Source organism: Otolemur garnettii, unplaced genomic scaffold (genome assembly GCF_000181295.1).
Source record: "Otolemur garnettii isolate 467f Iridium unplaced genomic scaffold, OtoGar3 scaffold00084, whole genome shotgun sequence".
In the NCBI taxonomy this organism is placed as follows: domain Eukaryota; kingdom Metazoa; phylum Chordata; class Mammalia; order Primates; family Galagidae; genus Otolemur; species Otolemur garnettii.
This window is the reverse complement of record NW_003852479.1, coordinates 8355619-8370847: the sequence shown is the minus strand read 5'-3', so window position 1 is coordinate 8370847 and position 15229 is coordinate 8355619. Positions and strand designations below refer to the sequence as shown.

The following is a 15229-nucleotide window of genomic DNA, read 5'->3' as shown; positions in this document are numbered from 1 at the left end:
TCTGTGTGTGTTTACACCTGCCTGTCGGTCTCTGCAGTCCTGTCTGTGTGTCTGTGTGTGTATTTACACCTGCCTGTCCAACTCTGCAGTCCTGTCTGTGTGTCTGTGTGTGTGTTTACACCTGCCTCTGTTTCCCTTAGTGTCGTAGCCTTTACTTCTCTTTTTCTTTTACTTTAACAAGAGGAAGAAACCCACTTCTTTTTTCCTCACTGGTGTCTATCCTCTGGGAGAACCTGTCCCCGTCCCGTACTGCCTTCCAGCTCCTCCCCCAAAGTGCTCAGTGCTGCTGCCCTGCTTTGCTGGAACCTGGCAGAGTGAGGCCAACTTTTCCAACTCTCTGCATTCACCTCCATTTCCATGACTCAGCTACTAGTATTAACACTCAGATCACGCTCACTCTATGTAGAGATGATGCCTTTCCAAGGCATAAATTATTGTTCTGATCAGCATGGATTGGAGTGACCAGGATGGCCAGTCTGCAGGACGTGTTGCTCATTGATTTAACCATCGTTAAGTACCAGCAGCTCTGAGAGCCAAACCCAGTCACCACAGCTGGAAGTCCATGCTTATTGTTTTGCCATAGATTACTCAGTTATTGACAACTATAAAAGTGCTTAAACATTACATTTTGAAACAAGTTGCTTTAAATGGCTTTTATAACAGCAAATAAAATTGTTCTACAGGCAAGACCACTAGTCTGGAACTGCTCTACAAAACATGCTGGCCCTTTAGATTTTGACTCAGCGTTGCTTACTTCCTCCAGCTGATGTGTGGGATGCCTTTTAAGGACTGAGCATGAGAGTGAATTATGAAATTTTAAAAAATGCTAAAATTCCCACTATGTGTTGGACAACATGCTGAGGGCTTTGAGACATCTGAAAAGCTCGTACTCGGATTCTCCTTGCAAAAGTATATATTGTAGTTAGAAAGAGACAAAATTACAGGTGGAAAACTGCAGATATTTGGAGTGGCAGCTGAATACATTTGGGACCAACGTTACGTGCATTTGATTCTTAAGCTCCCATCATACTCTTCAAGGCTATCAAATGGGGCCGCCCACTGACCTCTAAAGCACAGATGGGGCTAGTCCACCACAGACACTCCCGCCCTTCCCACAGCCCTGAGCAGACCCTGCCATGCCTCTTTCTGCCATCTGACACTCTCTTGTCCCTAAAAGCCACCTCCATAGGCTGGTCCCCTCTCCTGTGCTGCCTGTGTGCATGTGTGTTCCTGTGTGTCCCCTCTCTATGCCCAGCAGTCCTTGAGGGGAGGACTGCGTCCTGCTGTCTCCTGCTCTTCACCCCTCAAATCGGTCTGGACTAGGGAGGTCTCCAGGTTCTTTGATGTACATTGAAATCAGCTGGGCTGAGTTGAAACCGCAAGTCCTCCTGGGGAACAGTTCCCCTCCTGGGGAACTTACAGCCTTAAGGTCACATGTGGCTTCTAGATCCTTAAGTGTTACCTTTTGACTGAGTCCAAATTTTCTATAAAATAATTGTTCAGGCTTTGGCCTGACTCATGTTGCAAGAGGGCGACTGTGGCCACACTCTGTCCCTGGTTCCTATAACCCTGTAGGGCCCCAGGGGCCCACGACCACCTCTGGCAGGCATGCTGCCCCCAGCTCTACACAGGCCTGTCCACTCCAGTGCTGTCCCTGCAGTGAACTACCCCCCCACCCCCACACACACCCCACACACACACACAGGCCTGTCGCTCTTATTCAGGCTGGTCTGGAACTCCTAAGCTCATAGGATGCACCAGCCTCAGCTTCCCAGAGTGCTGGGATTATAGGTGTAAGACACCATGTCTCGCCTATACACTTAATTTTTAAAAATACATTTAGATTTACAGAAAACTCAAGCAGATAGTGCTAAGAGTTCCCCTGTACTACCCCTAACCGCACCCAAACTCCTTTCCTATTTAATGGTGTCTTACACGGGTTCGGGACACGTGTTGCGAGCAATAAGGTGAGCTTGAGATGCTCCTGTTAACTCGGTCACAGTTTGTGCAGCTCTCCCTACCTGTGACCATGATGTCCCCCTCCTCCAGGCTCTCATGTCAGACTCAGCATTACACAGTTGATCAACTCATCAATTCACACTAAAGCTGTATGTTACCAATGAGCCTGAATGAAGTCTCTACTACAGGCTTGAAACAAAGCCCTTGGCCCAGGACCATGAGTGACACAGTAAAGTTTTACTGGGTGCCCCTGTGTGCCAGGCAGGTGCCAGTGCAGTTGCCCATCCTGACCAGTGCAGGGCGGCATGTTTAATGCCAGGGTAGAAGGGCACAGAGGCCACCGAGGAAGCCACCTTACCCCCTGCTGGGGACCTGCAACTCAGAGGAGGAGTCAGCGGGTGAGGCAGAGAATTAAAAGAATGTTCCAGGGAGAGAGGGCAAATTAGAGCCACCAAAACATTTATAGTGTAATGTGTATAGGAAACTACTATAGGCTAAATGTTGATGCAGTTAGAAGTGGGGGCAAGATTTGGTTAAAAAATGAAATTAGGGAGCTAGGCGAGAGCAAGGAAGGAAGTGTGTGCTGCAGGGAGGGGCCTCAAGCCTGGTTGGGGCGGGCAGAGCTGCTGTCCACAGTGACCACCATGGGATGACGTGAGGACAGGCCTGGAGGCAGCATGGCCTGCAGGTCAAAGAGGAAGCAGACCTCATCCGAACAGAAAGTATTCAGGACATGTTTCAGAACCTGCGGGGTCTGAACAAAGGGATCCCAGACAGCCATGGGGTTTCTGGCACGTCCTCCTGCTAATGGGGCCAGTGGTGCCCAAGGAAGTTCAGTTTAGGAGGAAAGGGACAGTTTCAGTTTGGAGCACAGTAAGCTGGAGAAATCCATGGCCATGCAGAAATATCCACAGGAAGTCAAATAAATGAGTTGTTGAGTCAGGAGATTAGATATGTTAATTTAGGGTTAAGTAAGATGATAGGAGCATGTGGAAAGGTTATACAGAGCAAGGCAGAATCTGAGGACCACTCACATACGACCCCACGAAGGGGACAGATGGGCACATGGGGCAGAAAGTGGGAGAGGCCGTCTCACAGGCCCACAGTGAGTGTCAGTGGCAGACACAAGACTCCTGTGATCTAGCGTGTTCTGCAGTCCCTGGAACATGAACTCTGGGGCATACTTTATCTTCTAAAGAGAAATATGTCATGTCAAGAAGAAATTTGGAACATGCATAAATTTGTAGGGTATAAAAATACAGTGAGATAGATAGAATGAATGACATTTGATAGCAAGTGTCATATACAGCAAAGTGACATAACCAACAATAAGTCAGGATATACTTTAAAACAGCCAAAAGAGTGGAATTGGAATGTTTCTAACACAAAGAAATGTTTAATGCCTAAGGTGACAGGTACCCCACTTTGATTAATTTATATCATATGCCTGTACCAAAACACCACATATACCCTATAACGATATACAACTATTATGTACCCATAATAATTAAAAATAAAATTTGTTTTTAATTAAAAATTTTAAACACTATTATCTTAGATAACATAGTAATAAGAAAATTATGGTGTGCACAGTTAATGCAGGAAACACCAGATAAGCAAATGTATACAAAAATTCATAACAGACCAATCCTGCACAACAGGACAGTCTGCCTAAGGAAGAAATACAGATTATTATCTTTTATTTAATCAGTAAAGAATAATATTAGTAGAAATTATGTAAAATAAAATTCAAAACTGCAAAAACTGCTGACCACGTAAATTATCACAGATGAAGCAATATTAGCTCATAAAATTCTGAGTATAACAATTGACCCAGGGAAAAACAGTCTCAGTAAAATTATTTATCAAAAGATAGAACAAACAGTGGCTAATGCTGTCTACTTAAAACTTCCTGTTGAATTAAAAATTGACACACTCAAACCAAATCTTAATAAAATGTAAACCTTAAAACTGATTCAGAAAAATTAAACTTAGTGACCACAAAAGCCTTTGAAAGAGGATTTGGACAAAAAGAACAATGTATCAAATCTTTGCTATACAATCTATATGGAAAGGAATTGGAAAGAGTGATAATGATTTTACTAAAATAATAATGACAATGCACAAATTGGAAAAGAATTTAACTGAGGTATGTGGAAATTAATTGAAGAATTATCCTGCTAGTACATTTTTCATGAAAATTCATCCATGTTCAGATATCTCTGAATAAAATGTTTGGCTGGAATCAGAACATTATCGGGATAGCAGATTAAGAGGAGCTGAAATGTCCTTAACTTAGACCTCTGGGGGAACTTGCTTGTACGCGTCAGCCCAGCCCTGGCCGTGACAGAGAGGAAAAGTGGCCCCTCCACTCACAGTAACAGGCTCTGGACAAGCACCCCATCTGTCAGTCCATGGCTTTATGCCTTCTTGTTCCAGACAAGAATTTAAGGCAGCTAGAAAAATAGGAAAGAAAAGGTGCATACAAGGTAAAATAAAATTCCAAATGAGTGAGTAAGGAAATCATCCCTGTGAGAACTGCTATGACTTTCTATCAACAGGAATTCAGTTTCTTTGTCCATGTCTCTGGAACACTTAGTATCTTCTTTCTAAGAATAAAATACTGAAAATGAAAATACCTCTTTGAAATATTTTCTCAAGCTCATCAGTTCTAGCCCTTATTTAGATTCATTCAATCTACCATTTTAGTTTAGTGATTCTGGCATGAACAATTTGCTACACCCTTTTTTTTTTTTTTTTTTTTGGAGAGATGGAATCTCACTTTATCGCCCTTGGTAGAGTGCCATGGCGTCACAGCTCACAGCAACCTCCAAGTCCTGAGCTTAGGCGATTCTCTTGCCTCAGCCTCCTGAGTAGCTGTAACTATAGGTACCTGCCACAGCACCTGGCTATTTTTTTTGTTGCAATTTGGCCTGGGCTGGGTTTGAACCTGCCACCCTCAGTATATGGGACCAGTGCCCTACCCACTGAGCCACAGGTGCACTACACACTTTCTTGTCTAGACTCACAGTCTCATCTTTTTGGCTCTGTTGGGGATGAAAGTCCTTGAAATATGTCTTTCTTTGCTTCGGCAATATCATAAATTTAGCATGTTTTTTATTTCTTAAATGGCATTTTTCATTAAACCCTTTGACTTTGCTAAGATCCAGGACATAGATATTTTTTTTAAGTATAAGAAACAATTAAAATAAAAGAATAGGATGGTAAAAGTTGCAATTAATATACCTGAAAGAGAAGCTTTGATAACTTTCCCATTTAAAAAATAAAAGCCACTTTAAAAGAGAGTAGATACTAAATTAAGAGAACAAGTCTCACATTGAAAACTGAATATTTTTCCAGGAGGCAGATTGTACCCAGCCCAGCCTGTGGTGGAGCCACATCCTCTGCCTGGTCCTCAGTTTCCCTGAGGTCATAAATCAGAGATGTTCTATGTTTTCATGTTGGAGGCTGCATTAATTTAGTAACCAATAAGGCTGCATTTAAGAAACTTCAATTAGATATGCTAAAAAAAGTACATTATTCTGTAAAAATCTAATTACTATACTTAATAGTGTCAAAAAATGAAAACTACTTGTTAAATTTAAAGTTAACTAGCCTTGTAATGACTTTGTAGTGTCTGCTTTTTGTTGGAAGCATCTGGATATCTGGTTGCACAAGGTCAGCTGACTGGTCCTGTGGTTGAGTGGTCCTCAACCTTTTTGGCACCAGGGACTGGTTTCATGGAAGACAGTTTTTCCAAGCATCAGGGAAATTGATTTATTACAGTCTCTGTGCAGACCTTTCTGCTAATGTCTGTACCTGCAGCTTCCCAGTGCCAGGGTCAGTGCCTAAGCCCCACCTCAGCACATCAGGTATTAGATTCTCATAAGGAGCCACAGCTTGGACCCCTCCTATATATAGTTTACAGCAGGGTCCACCTATGGGATTCTAATGGCATGGCAGAGCTCAGGGGTGAGGTGAAGGGTGGTGAGGAACTGTGAAGAGAGAGGACTTCACTGCACACCAGCTGTCACCTCCTGCTGTGCAGCCAATTTCTAACAGCCTGGCACCAGTTGGGGGTGAAGTTCTAGGTGGGCATCAGTCATTTGTGGCTTTCCGGGCATCTTGATTTGGGCTCCATAAGAGAATGTAGATCAGAAGCACTGAGTGGTTGAAAAGCAAGAAAGCATGTGGGGCGTGTCAGCAAGGCACAGGCCTTCTGCTGCATTTTACCATGTTTCAGCTGGATTTTGCATGTGGGGCATGTTGGCATGGCACGAGCATCCTGCCACGTTTCAACTGGATTTTTCTTAACACCTAACAATGCCTTTAAATGTCATCTACTGCGAGCTCATTTCCAGTGTCTTGGTGATATTAAGTAGGTGGAGCTGAAATGCTAATTTGAATCAGTGAAACTTTCATTGTGTTCTCCAAGTAATAGGTCCATAACAGCTTGCATATTCTCAAATGATTTGCATGTGTCGTCCTGATCATCAATGGCCTTTGCTAACTAGGGGAAATATTCATCTGAAGTATCCTTTTGAAGAGGTATTTTGAAAAAAGACTTAATTTTACATTGCCAAGAAATATTCAAGTCGTTTTTATTTGATATCAAACAGAAATGCTGCATTCCTATAGAAATCTTCTTCCAATAATTCATGTTGTTGATTCTGTTCTTCATAAAATGTAACTATCTATTTTGCAAAGGTAAAATTTTGTCTAACACCTGTGCCTGCTGTAGCCAACACACTTCAGAATGATAAGACAAATCCACACTGAATACCTACCTCATCCTGGGACTTTGGCATGTTACAAAATTAAGGATGCTGTGTTGCAATTGCATGAATACAGTTAACGATACTTACAACTTGTCACAAAGTGTCACTTAAAATAGTAGCTTTAGCACAGATGTGAGATACAATGAAAAGAAATGGGAACATATGACTCTGGTAGTACTTTTTTAATCTGTGCAATAAACCCTCCTATTCTCCTGTCACGGAAGGTGTACCATCTGTACAGACACTCCCTAAATTACCAAATTCAGTCCAACTTCATGAGGTTTACCTTGAAAGTTGTTGAGGATATCTGTTCCTGTGCTTTTCCCAAGAGTGCCCAAAGTGAGTAACTCTTCATAGCTAGGAAAATCTGCTGTTATGATCCAAATGAAACATAAAACCTGCAAGCAGTATCAGCTGATTCATCCAAAGTGATTGAGTAATACATACATGTTTTCCTTTTGAAGTATTGCAAGAAATTGTTCTGTTAAGCTGAAGCCTAATTCATGCTGCTGATCAGTTATGGTTCTCCTTGAAAGAGGCAGTTGTTTGTACATTGAAACATTATTGGGGGCTAAGCATCCTAGAACTTCAACGATGCATCTTTTCTCAATTTCTGCATCATTGAGTGGCTTCCCTTTTCCCTGAGTATCTGGCCTACATTATAAGTTGCTTCAGTGGCATTATTTTTAGGTCTTATTGCTGCTTAAAAGAACTGTCTTTGCTTTTGCTTCTTATCTTTTAATTTCTGCAACAACCTTTCATGCCTCTCCTTCTAATTTAAAATATTTGTGATCTGTATGAATGTTGTAAAATTGAGGAGCATTGAATTTCTTCAGTGTTGATATTGCAAAATCACCAAGCAAGATAATCATCTTAAGCAGAAACAGAATAATATTGCAATTTCTAGTCTTTATTACAAAAAATCTCTTTTCTTCAGCATTCTCTTGTCTTCTTAGACATGATGGGCTGATGAGCAGACAGAAGTAAAAGACACTGTCAAGCTATGCAGCTACTTACAAATTCCACTTCAAACAGAAGCACAGTGCACTGTTGTCAGAGCTGATAAAAGGCTGGTGTACTTGACCCCTGTGCACTCTTGCCAGCCAGGCATGTGTGGTGATGACACCAGTCAGGTGGGGGAAGTCAGAACTGAGTTGTGAGTGCAGCAGCCCCATTTAGTCCATAGGACTCACTATGCTAATAGTGAGACCAGAACTATGCTGGTCAGTCTGGGAGAATTATTTCTTTGAAACTAATTTTAGTCCTTGATATTTTAAATACACTCATTTTAAAAATAAAATGAAAATATAAAAGATGAACAAAAATATATTAGTAAAAATTAAAGATTTGGATTCATTCAACAGCCACAGCTCAGGACCTAGAAAGCCACATGTGGCCTGAGGGCAGCAGGTTCCTGTCCCTGTTCTGTGTCCTACAAATGAGGCCCTGCTGGTCCAGGTGAAGCTCAGAGGGCAGGGAGTCCTCACGTGATCCCTGGCACTGGGCCACAGCACACAGACACATCCACCTGTGCTCTCAGGGAGGGTGGGGATCTCTTACCTTCGCCCATTACATCTGAAAAACCGGAGCAAGAAGAAAACTGGAAATAAATTCACCACCCTGCAGGGTGACCGGAGAGATTTGGAAAAGTGCTGAGGATTAAATTGAACAGCCTGTTTCAGGGGTGCCCCCAATAAGTCAAAAAGTTCTCAGTTGATATTTCTTCTTCATAAATAATACAAAGCCCACTTATTGTGCCAAGTTCTGTGCTGGGTATTGGGTGTGTACAAGTGACCATAGAGACAAGGACTCTGCCCTCACAAGCTTATGTTCTGATGAGACAAAAAGGGAAAGTTAAGTGAGAATTAAGATGATAAAGAACTCCAGATTGTGGGCGGCGCCTCTGGCTCAGGGAGTAAGGCGCTGACCCCATATACCGAGGGTGGCAGGGCAGGTTTGAACCCAGCCCCAGCCAAATTGCAACAAAAAAATAGCTGGGTGTTGTGGCGGGTGCCTATAGTCACAGCTACTCGGGAGGCTGAGGCAAAAGAATCACCTAAGTCCAAGAGCTGGAGGTTGCCGTGAGCTATGATGCCACAGCTCTCTACTGAGAGCAACAAAGTGAGACTCTGTCTCTTAAAAACAAAAAAAAAAGAATTGCAAATTGTGATGAGAACCACCAAGGAAAAGGAGAAGAAAAGTAGGGCTGGGGACAACCTACAGGTAGGCAGTGGGGGCAGGCTCTTCAGGGAAAGTGGTGTGTAAGAGGGTGGGAACTAGCCAAGTGCCGGGCGGGGGCCTCCGGGCAGCAGGCGTGGTCTGCAGAGGCAGGTCCCAGGCATGCTGGGGGGAGGGGGGGTGCCGCACCTGGTGCACCCTGGTGCCACATCCAGTGTCTTTTCTGTGGAGCGCCTGCAACTTGCTCACTCTGGCTGCTGGCGGAGAACTGGTCAAGAGAGGTGTGGGAGAAGCAGGGAAGAAAACGTTGAAATTAATGTGAAATGTACTTAAGGCCACTGAAAGAGGCACATGGAAACGGGCATGATGATCTATTTTACATTATGTCTGTTTTCTACCATGGAAATAATCTGGACAGGACATGGGGGCTCCCTGAGTGCACTCCGTGACCACCCCTCCTCCCCTTCCCAGACCAACAGGAGCTCCGGGCAGCGGCGAGCAGTACAGTGTGGGCATGGTCGGCACGCATGGGCTGGAGACCTCACACGTGGACGCCTTCAGCAGCAGCATTTCAAGAGAAGGGACCTTGATGATTAGGGAGGTAAGTCGGTATACAGACTGTCTAGGGGAAGCACATTTCTTAAGTGGCTTTTATATTAGCACTTTCACAGAGAATGCTCACAGCACGGGGAGTGCTCCGAGTGGTCGTGTGGTTCTAACTGTCTGCAGCCTTCCTCCCTGGAGCCTTCTCAATCCTGTGTCCAGTGTGACTGAGTTACATTGGTCCAGAATCTTCAGCAGGAGCTATACTAATCAGACTACAGAGTATGAGCCTGAGGACTTAAAACCCAGCAAACCCAGATGTTTCCTACAACAGGAAAACAGAGACGAATAGTCTCTCCGAATAGCGTCACCAGCCTTGTCACGCCTCCTCTCCATTTCATGTAGAGAAGTCTCGTAAGTTCCAAGAAATGATGATACCATCTTACCAGGTTGAACCAACTTTAAAAAGGCCATTAAGTTATCACATTAAAAGAACAAAGAAGTATGAGATCTACTTAAAAATGCACCTTAGCACTTCGAGTTCTTTTAAACTCGAGGGATGTCTTTTTTTTTTTTTTTTTTTTTTGGTGAAAGGCACATATCTCTTACTCCTGTCCTGACATGCAGGATCTTACGTCTGTATCTGTCCTAAACAGAAGGACCGGCCAGAATAAATGAGACCTGCTTTTGTTTCCACTTCATCGTCACCGTGCAGGTTGGAGTACAGATCTTTCCGCAGGAGGGAAGTAATGGGCAGACATCACTGGACCTCTCCCTGTGTCTGTTTTAGCATCAGTACAGAATTTCATAAATAATAGAAAATGACTTATAGTTGAGAGTATTAAAGGAATTACATAGTAATGAAGGTCAGTAAATGTCACTACTTTTCCCCTCTTTGTGGAGTGGAGAGGGGAGCCCTGCTTTTACTTGCCAGTGCCCGTGGCCCCTCTGAAACACAGCACACGCTGCCTGTCCTTCTCCTTCTCAGCCAGGACAGAGTTGGGAACCCAGTAGCAGGTTTCACTCTCCAAAAGGGCAAAGGGCATCTGTCCGCTGTGAGAAAGAGGGGGACTGCAGTGTGAGGTAAAGAAGGCCTCTGGAGTGACCCTCGGCAATGGGGCTGTCACTGAGGACGAGTTTGCAGAGCAGCCTGCTAGAATTGAGGCCTTGTTGAATCCTTAAGCAGCTTTACAGAGTCTGTTCACGCTGTCTGGAATGAGGAATGGACCTGGCTGCTGGTGCTGATGCTGTGTTGTGCTGGCACATGGATTCCTCAGTGAGGCGACTGAATGATTTCAATGGAAACGGAGGGTGTTTCCACCACTGCAGCTTGTTGCTTAGGAAAACCTGAGGGAGAATGTTCTGGAATGAGTCACTCTGACTAAAAAGACTCCAGTTTCTAATGTGTAAAAATTGGGCTGAGTCTTTGTGACAGTCACCCACAACTGGACAGATGGAGCCACATTGCCAGTTCTGTAACCACATCCCTGTGGCTCCTTGGCATTTGTGGCTGCAGAGTTCCGTGACCGCAGCCAGTCACTCTGAAGTGGCACTTCCAGTGTCCTATAGGATTTTCATCCAGTGAGGACCCAGATGGTCCTGTGCTCTCAGCCTTCCAGTGCCGCCTGCCCAAATGTGAGTTTTTAAAATAATATACTTATTAGTGAGTTCTCCAGAGAAGAATATACACTGTGTATACAGCAGAGCCTCCAGAACTGAGCCCTCCCTACGCTGACCTCCTCCTCAAACTGATGGGACATGCACCTCGTGTGTCAGTACCACAGCCTCATTCCTCATGGTGACCACCTCTGTGTGCTGACCAGTTTGTCACAGTCCCCTGGGCAGAGAACCCCCCTAGGCTTCTCCTATAAATGCAGAGAGAAAGGGGGAGAGGATTGACTGATTACGAGGAAGGGGCTCATGTGATCATGGAGGCGAAGGAGTCTCAAGAAGTGTTCTGCATCATGCTGGGCACATGGCACACACAGCAGCTCGGTGCCAACCCCTAGTGTCCTGCACCGTGCTGGGCGCGTGGTGCACACAGCAGCTCGGTGCCAACCCCTAGTGTCCTGCACCGTGCTGGGCGCGTGGTGCACACAGCAGCTCGGTGCCAACCCCTAGTGTCCTGCACTGTGCTGGGCGCGTGGTACACACAGCAGCTCGGTGCCAACCCCTAGTGTCCTGCACCGTGCTGGGCACGTGGTGATCACAGCAGCTTGGTGCCACCCCCTGGGAACAGTGGAGGCACAAAAGTCAGAGGCTTCATTAGTGCTGTTACTGTGGCCCCAGGTGCAGGCCCACTGTCCACTCCCCGTTGTGTCCCAGCAGAGTGTGCGGCACCCAGAGAGTATTTGGTAAGGAGGTACTGGCTGAGAGAACAAAGAGAGGCATGGAGGTGGCAGACCAGAGGTCAGGTTGCAGCTGGTCCCTCCTGGCTACTCACCGTCCAGGCTGCTTCCCCGGGGGGCTCCTTCTGGCCTCTCTCTAATTACTGGTGTGTCTGCACCGGGCTTTGTCTTGACAAGAGCACACTGCTGACTGGGACTAAGGCGCGGTGAAGAGATGGCATGCGATTTATGCCACTTGGAAGCTGGGGAGGCCACTGAACTGCTGCACAGTCTCTGAGCAGAAGTTGGTAAAATGGCCCAGTACAAAACAGGGCAGTGAGATAAATTAGAACAGGTTCCTAAATGTTATTCTGAAGAGGGACTGCTCAGCTCTGAGAACAGGCACAAGCCCAGGCTGTAGACAAGCACTAAGACAAAAGGAACCCAGAAAATCCCCAGAGCAGTCTGTAGTCCCAGAGCCTGTCATGGTGATTTCTCCAGCTTCCCATGAACACCAATTACATGTACCCTGAGGAGCAGGGAGCCTGTGTCAGCTCTCACACACACATGCACAACTCATACATACACACACTCATACCCACACACGTGCACACACCCACTTTCACACACAGACACGCTCACTTTCATACACTCATTCTGTGTGTGGTGTTCTTTCTGCACTGCGCTGGGCATGCATTCATACACACATGCTCATATACTCTACTCATACACAGACGCACTCATATGGACCAGCACTGTCATATGAAGTCACTCATACTCACAATCACACTCACACACAAAGTCCCTCTTCCACCTCCAGCCAGAAGCAGGTGCAGAGCTATAATTATCAGACCAGGGTGAGCTCTTGAAGGAAGAAGCCAGGCCAGTGTGATGGTCAAGGAAATAGCACAAGCCCTTGCAGCTGTCAGCCCCAGAGAGATGGGTGTGTGCCTGCCTCGCTCCCAGCTACTCCACATTCAGCAGGCTCTCAAAAACGTTGCTCAGTGAATGAAAGAAAGAAAAGGCAGAAGGCTGGGCACGGAGTCTCATACCTGCAACCCCAGGACTCGGGAGGCTGAGACTGATGGATCCCTTGAGCTCAAGAGTTCAAGACCAGCCTGAGCCAGAGCAACACCCCATCTCTAAAAATAGCTGGGCACTGAGGTGGGCACCTGTAGTCCCAGCTACTCAGGAGGCTGAGGCAAGAGAATCGTTTGAGCCTAAGAGTTTGAGGTTGCTGTGAGCTGTGATGCCACAGCATTCTACCCAGGTGACAAAGTGAGTATCTGTCTCAAAAATAAATTAATTAATTAAATAAATAAAAGACAAGGAAGAGAAAGCAGAAAGTAAAATCCTCATTTAATGAGATCTGCTCTAATAATCTTCAATGAGCCAATTGCATAAATGTGAAAAAAAATTATAAGACTAGTCGGACCTATAATGTGGGCACTGGTTTTGGGAGGCCAAAGTCATCTTTCAATCCTTTTTTCCCTGGGATTTTTAGGGGGAGGAGACTGCTCTCCAGAGCAGTGGTTTCCAAGCTGGTTAGTTCATGCAGCCCCATCAGTGCGAGGTGTGTTTATTCACAAACCACGTGTTTGTCCTGCTGCACCGAGGTAGATAGACATTGTGATGTATCTTTAGAAGCTGTTCTAAGAAGTGCTGTGAATGAAGCTTCCCTGGCTTTGCTGCTGCTGACTGAGAGATCCAGCATTAGTGACGGCCTCGTAAATCATATTTCCGATAGTCTTCTAGGTCTTGTTGGTATTTCTTTAAACTCCTGTCTCGTGTGATTAGTTAATCATAGTGAGGACCTCAGGAGTGACAAAGAGCCCGTGTGCCGGGTGAGTGCCGTCTGCACTTTCTAGAGTGCACCTGTGTGTGGGTCACCCCACAGCTTCCATCAGCAGCACTCAGATCACCATAACCTGCGGCAAGGCTACAAATGCAGTTGACAGGTGTGCACACACTGCTGGGGGGTCTGGCAGCGTGGGCCCCACTCAGTTCTTCCACTGGCAGCACCACTGCCCCCCCTCCCCGAGACTGTCACACCACCTATGACCCCTGACTGCCCCTCACACAGGACCATGAGGCTTCAGAATCAAGTCCTTGCTCTAAAAGTGTCAAAGCTTAAAATTTTTTGTATTTCCCAGGTCAAACAGGAATGAGAATGCTGCCTTCCCATAACCTTGGGGTCTGGCTGGGAGCCCCTCGCCTGTGCTGGTGAGGGTGACACTGCTCAGTGGCCTCTCCACTCTCTAACGTACCGTCTCTTGTGCCCCTCAGACATCTGGAGAGAAGAAGCGCTCAGGCCATGGTGACAGCAATGGCCATGTCAACCTCCCAGACCTGGTGCAGCAGAGCCACTCCCCAGCAGGGACCCCGACCGAGGGCCTGGGGCGCGTCTCTACCCACCCCCAGGAGATGGACACTGGGACAGAAGTAGGTGCCAGGCAGCAGACAGCACGGCTGCTCTCTTCTCGTGGGTTTGAAACCCTGCCCTCCCCAACAATGAAGCTTTGCCAATCTCCCAGAAATGTGTTTGGCTGGTTTCTACTACAGAGCTCCTTAGGCAGATACTCAAATACAGTACCTTAGGGACAGAGCAGTGACAAGTTCTCAGCTGTCATTGGGACTGACACTGTCTGTACATCAGGGTACCGAGGGTCAGAGAGGTTCAGTGACACCCCCCCCCCCGGGACATAGCTGGTTTGTAGCAGGTCTAGGACCAGAGCTGGGGGGCCTCCTCTCTCCCAGGCCCCAGATGGAAACATCAGGCTTGGAGATTTCAAAGCTAACAGTTACAATTAAATTACATTAATTTAGTCAGACTAGGTTTGACTTAAATAAAATAGGGTTGAAAGGCTTGTTGACAAAAAGTAAAAATTAATAAATAGGTTCTTAAAGTGTCAGCTTCCTAAACTCCAAATAGTGTCTGAAAGGAGAAATATTATTTCTGCTCTATAGATACAGTCCCAAGGACAAGCCTGAGTAACCACGTCCATTCGGCAGTGCTCATGAAGTCGCCAACAGAGGCTGGCTGGCAGGTTCAGTGCTTCATAAACAATCGTCTGAATCCCCTGAGGCCCCACGTGTGTTCACAAAACATAAACGCACAGATGCTGTTAACGTTGTCCATGCACTGAGTTTTCTTACCACTTTTTGGACTCTAAAGTTATAGACAGATGAGCTTTACACACCCAGGGAAGAGCACAGGGCACTTTAGAAAGTGCAGCACCTGTCGTGAGCTCCTGCAGTTGAGGCATTTTCTACCTGAGTGTCTCTGTTGGCTCCAAGGAGCGGCCCTCGTGATTGAACCTGGTTCAGACTCTGCTGTGGCTCCAGCTCCGAGTGATGCATGTAGGAGAAGGGATGGAGGGACAGGCCCGTGGGGGCGTGCAGCTCCTTCAGCAAAGCTCAGATGTGGGGTGTCGTGACAGGCCC

The 15229-nt window shown here is 46.0% G+C and overlaps 1 protein-coding gene across 2 annotated transcripts in view; it reads left to right on the top strand.

The window, feature by feature from the left end:
- The window catches only part of TNIK (TRAF2 and NCK interacting kinase), a 354942-nt gene that overhangs the window by 317002 nt on the left and 22711 nt on the right, over positions 1-15229 (top strand). For both annotated transcript variants that reach the window (XM_003794663.2, XM_003794666.2), the window contains 2 exons: positions 9387-9516; positions 14072-14227. In XM_003794663.2, the coding sequence (XP_003794711.1) occupies positions 9387-9516; positions 14072-14227 (286 nt within the window). The remainder of the gene's footprint in view (positions 1-9386; positions 9517-14071; positions 14228-15229) is intronic.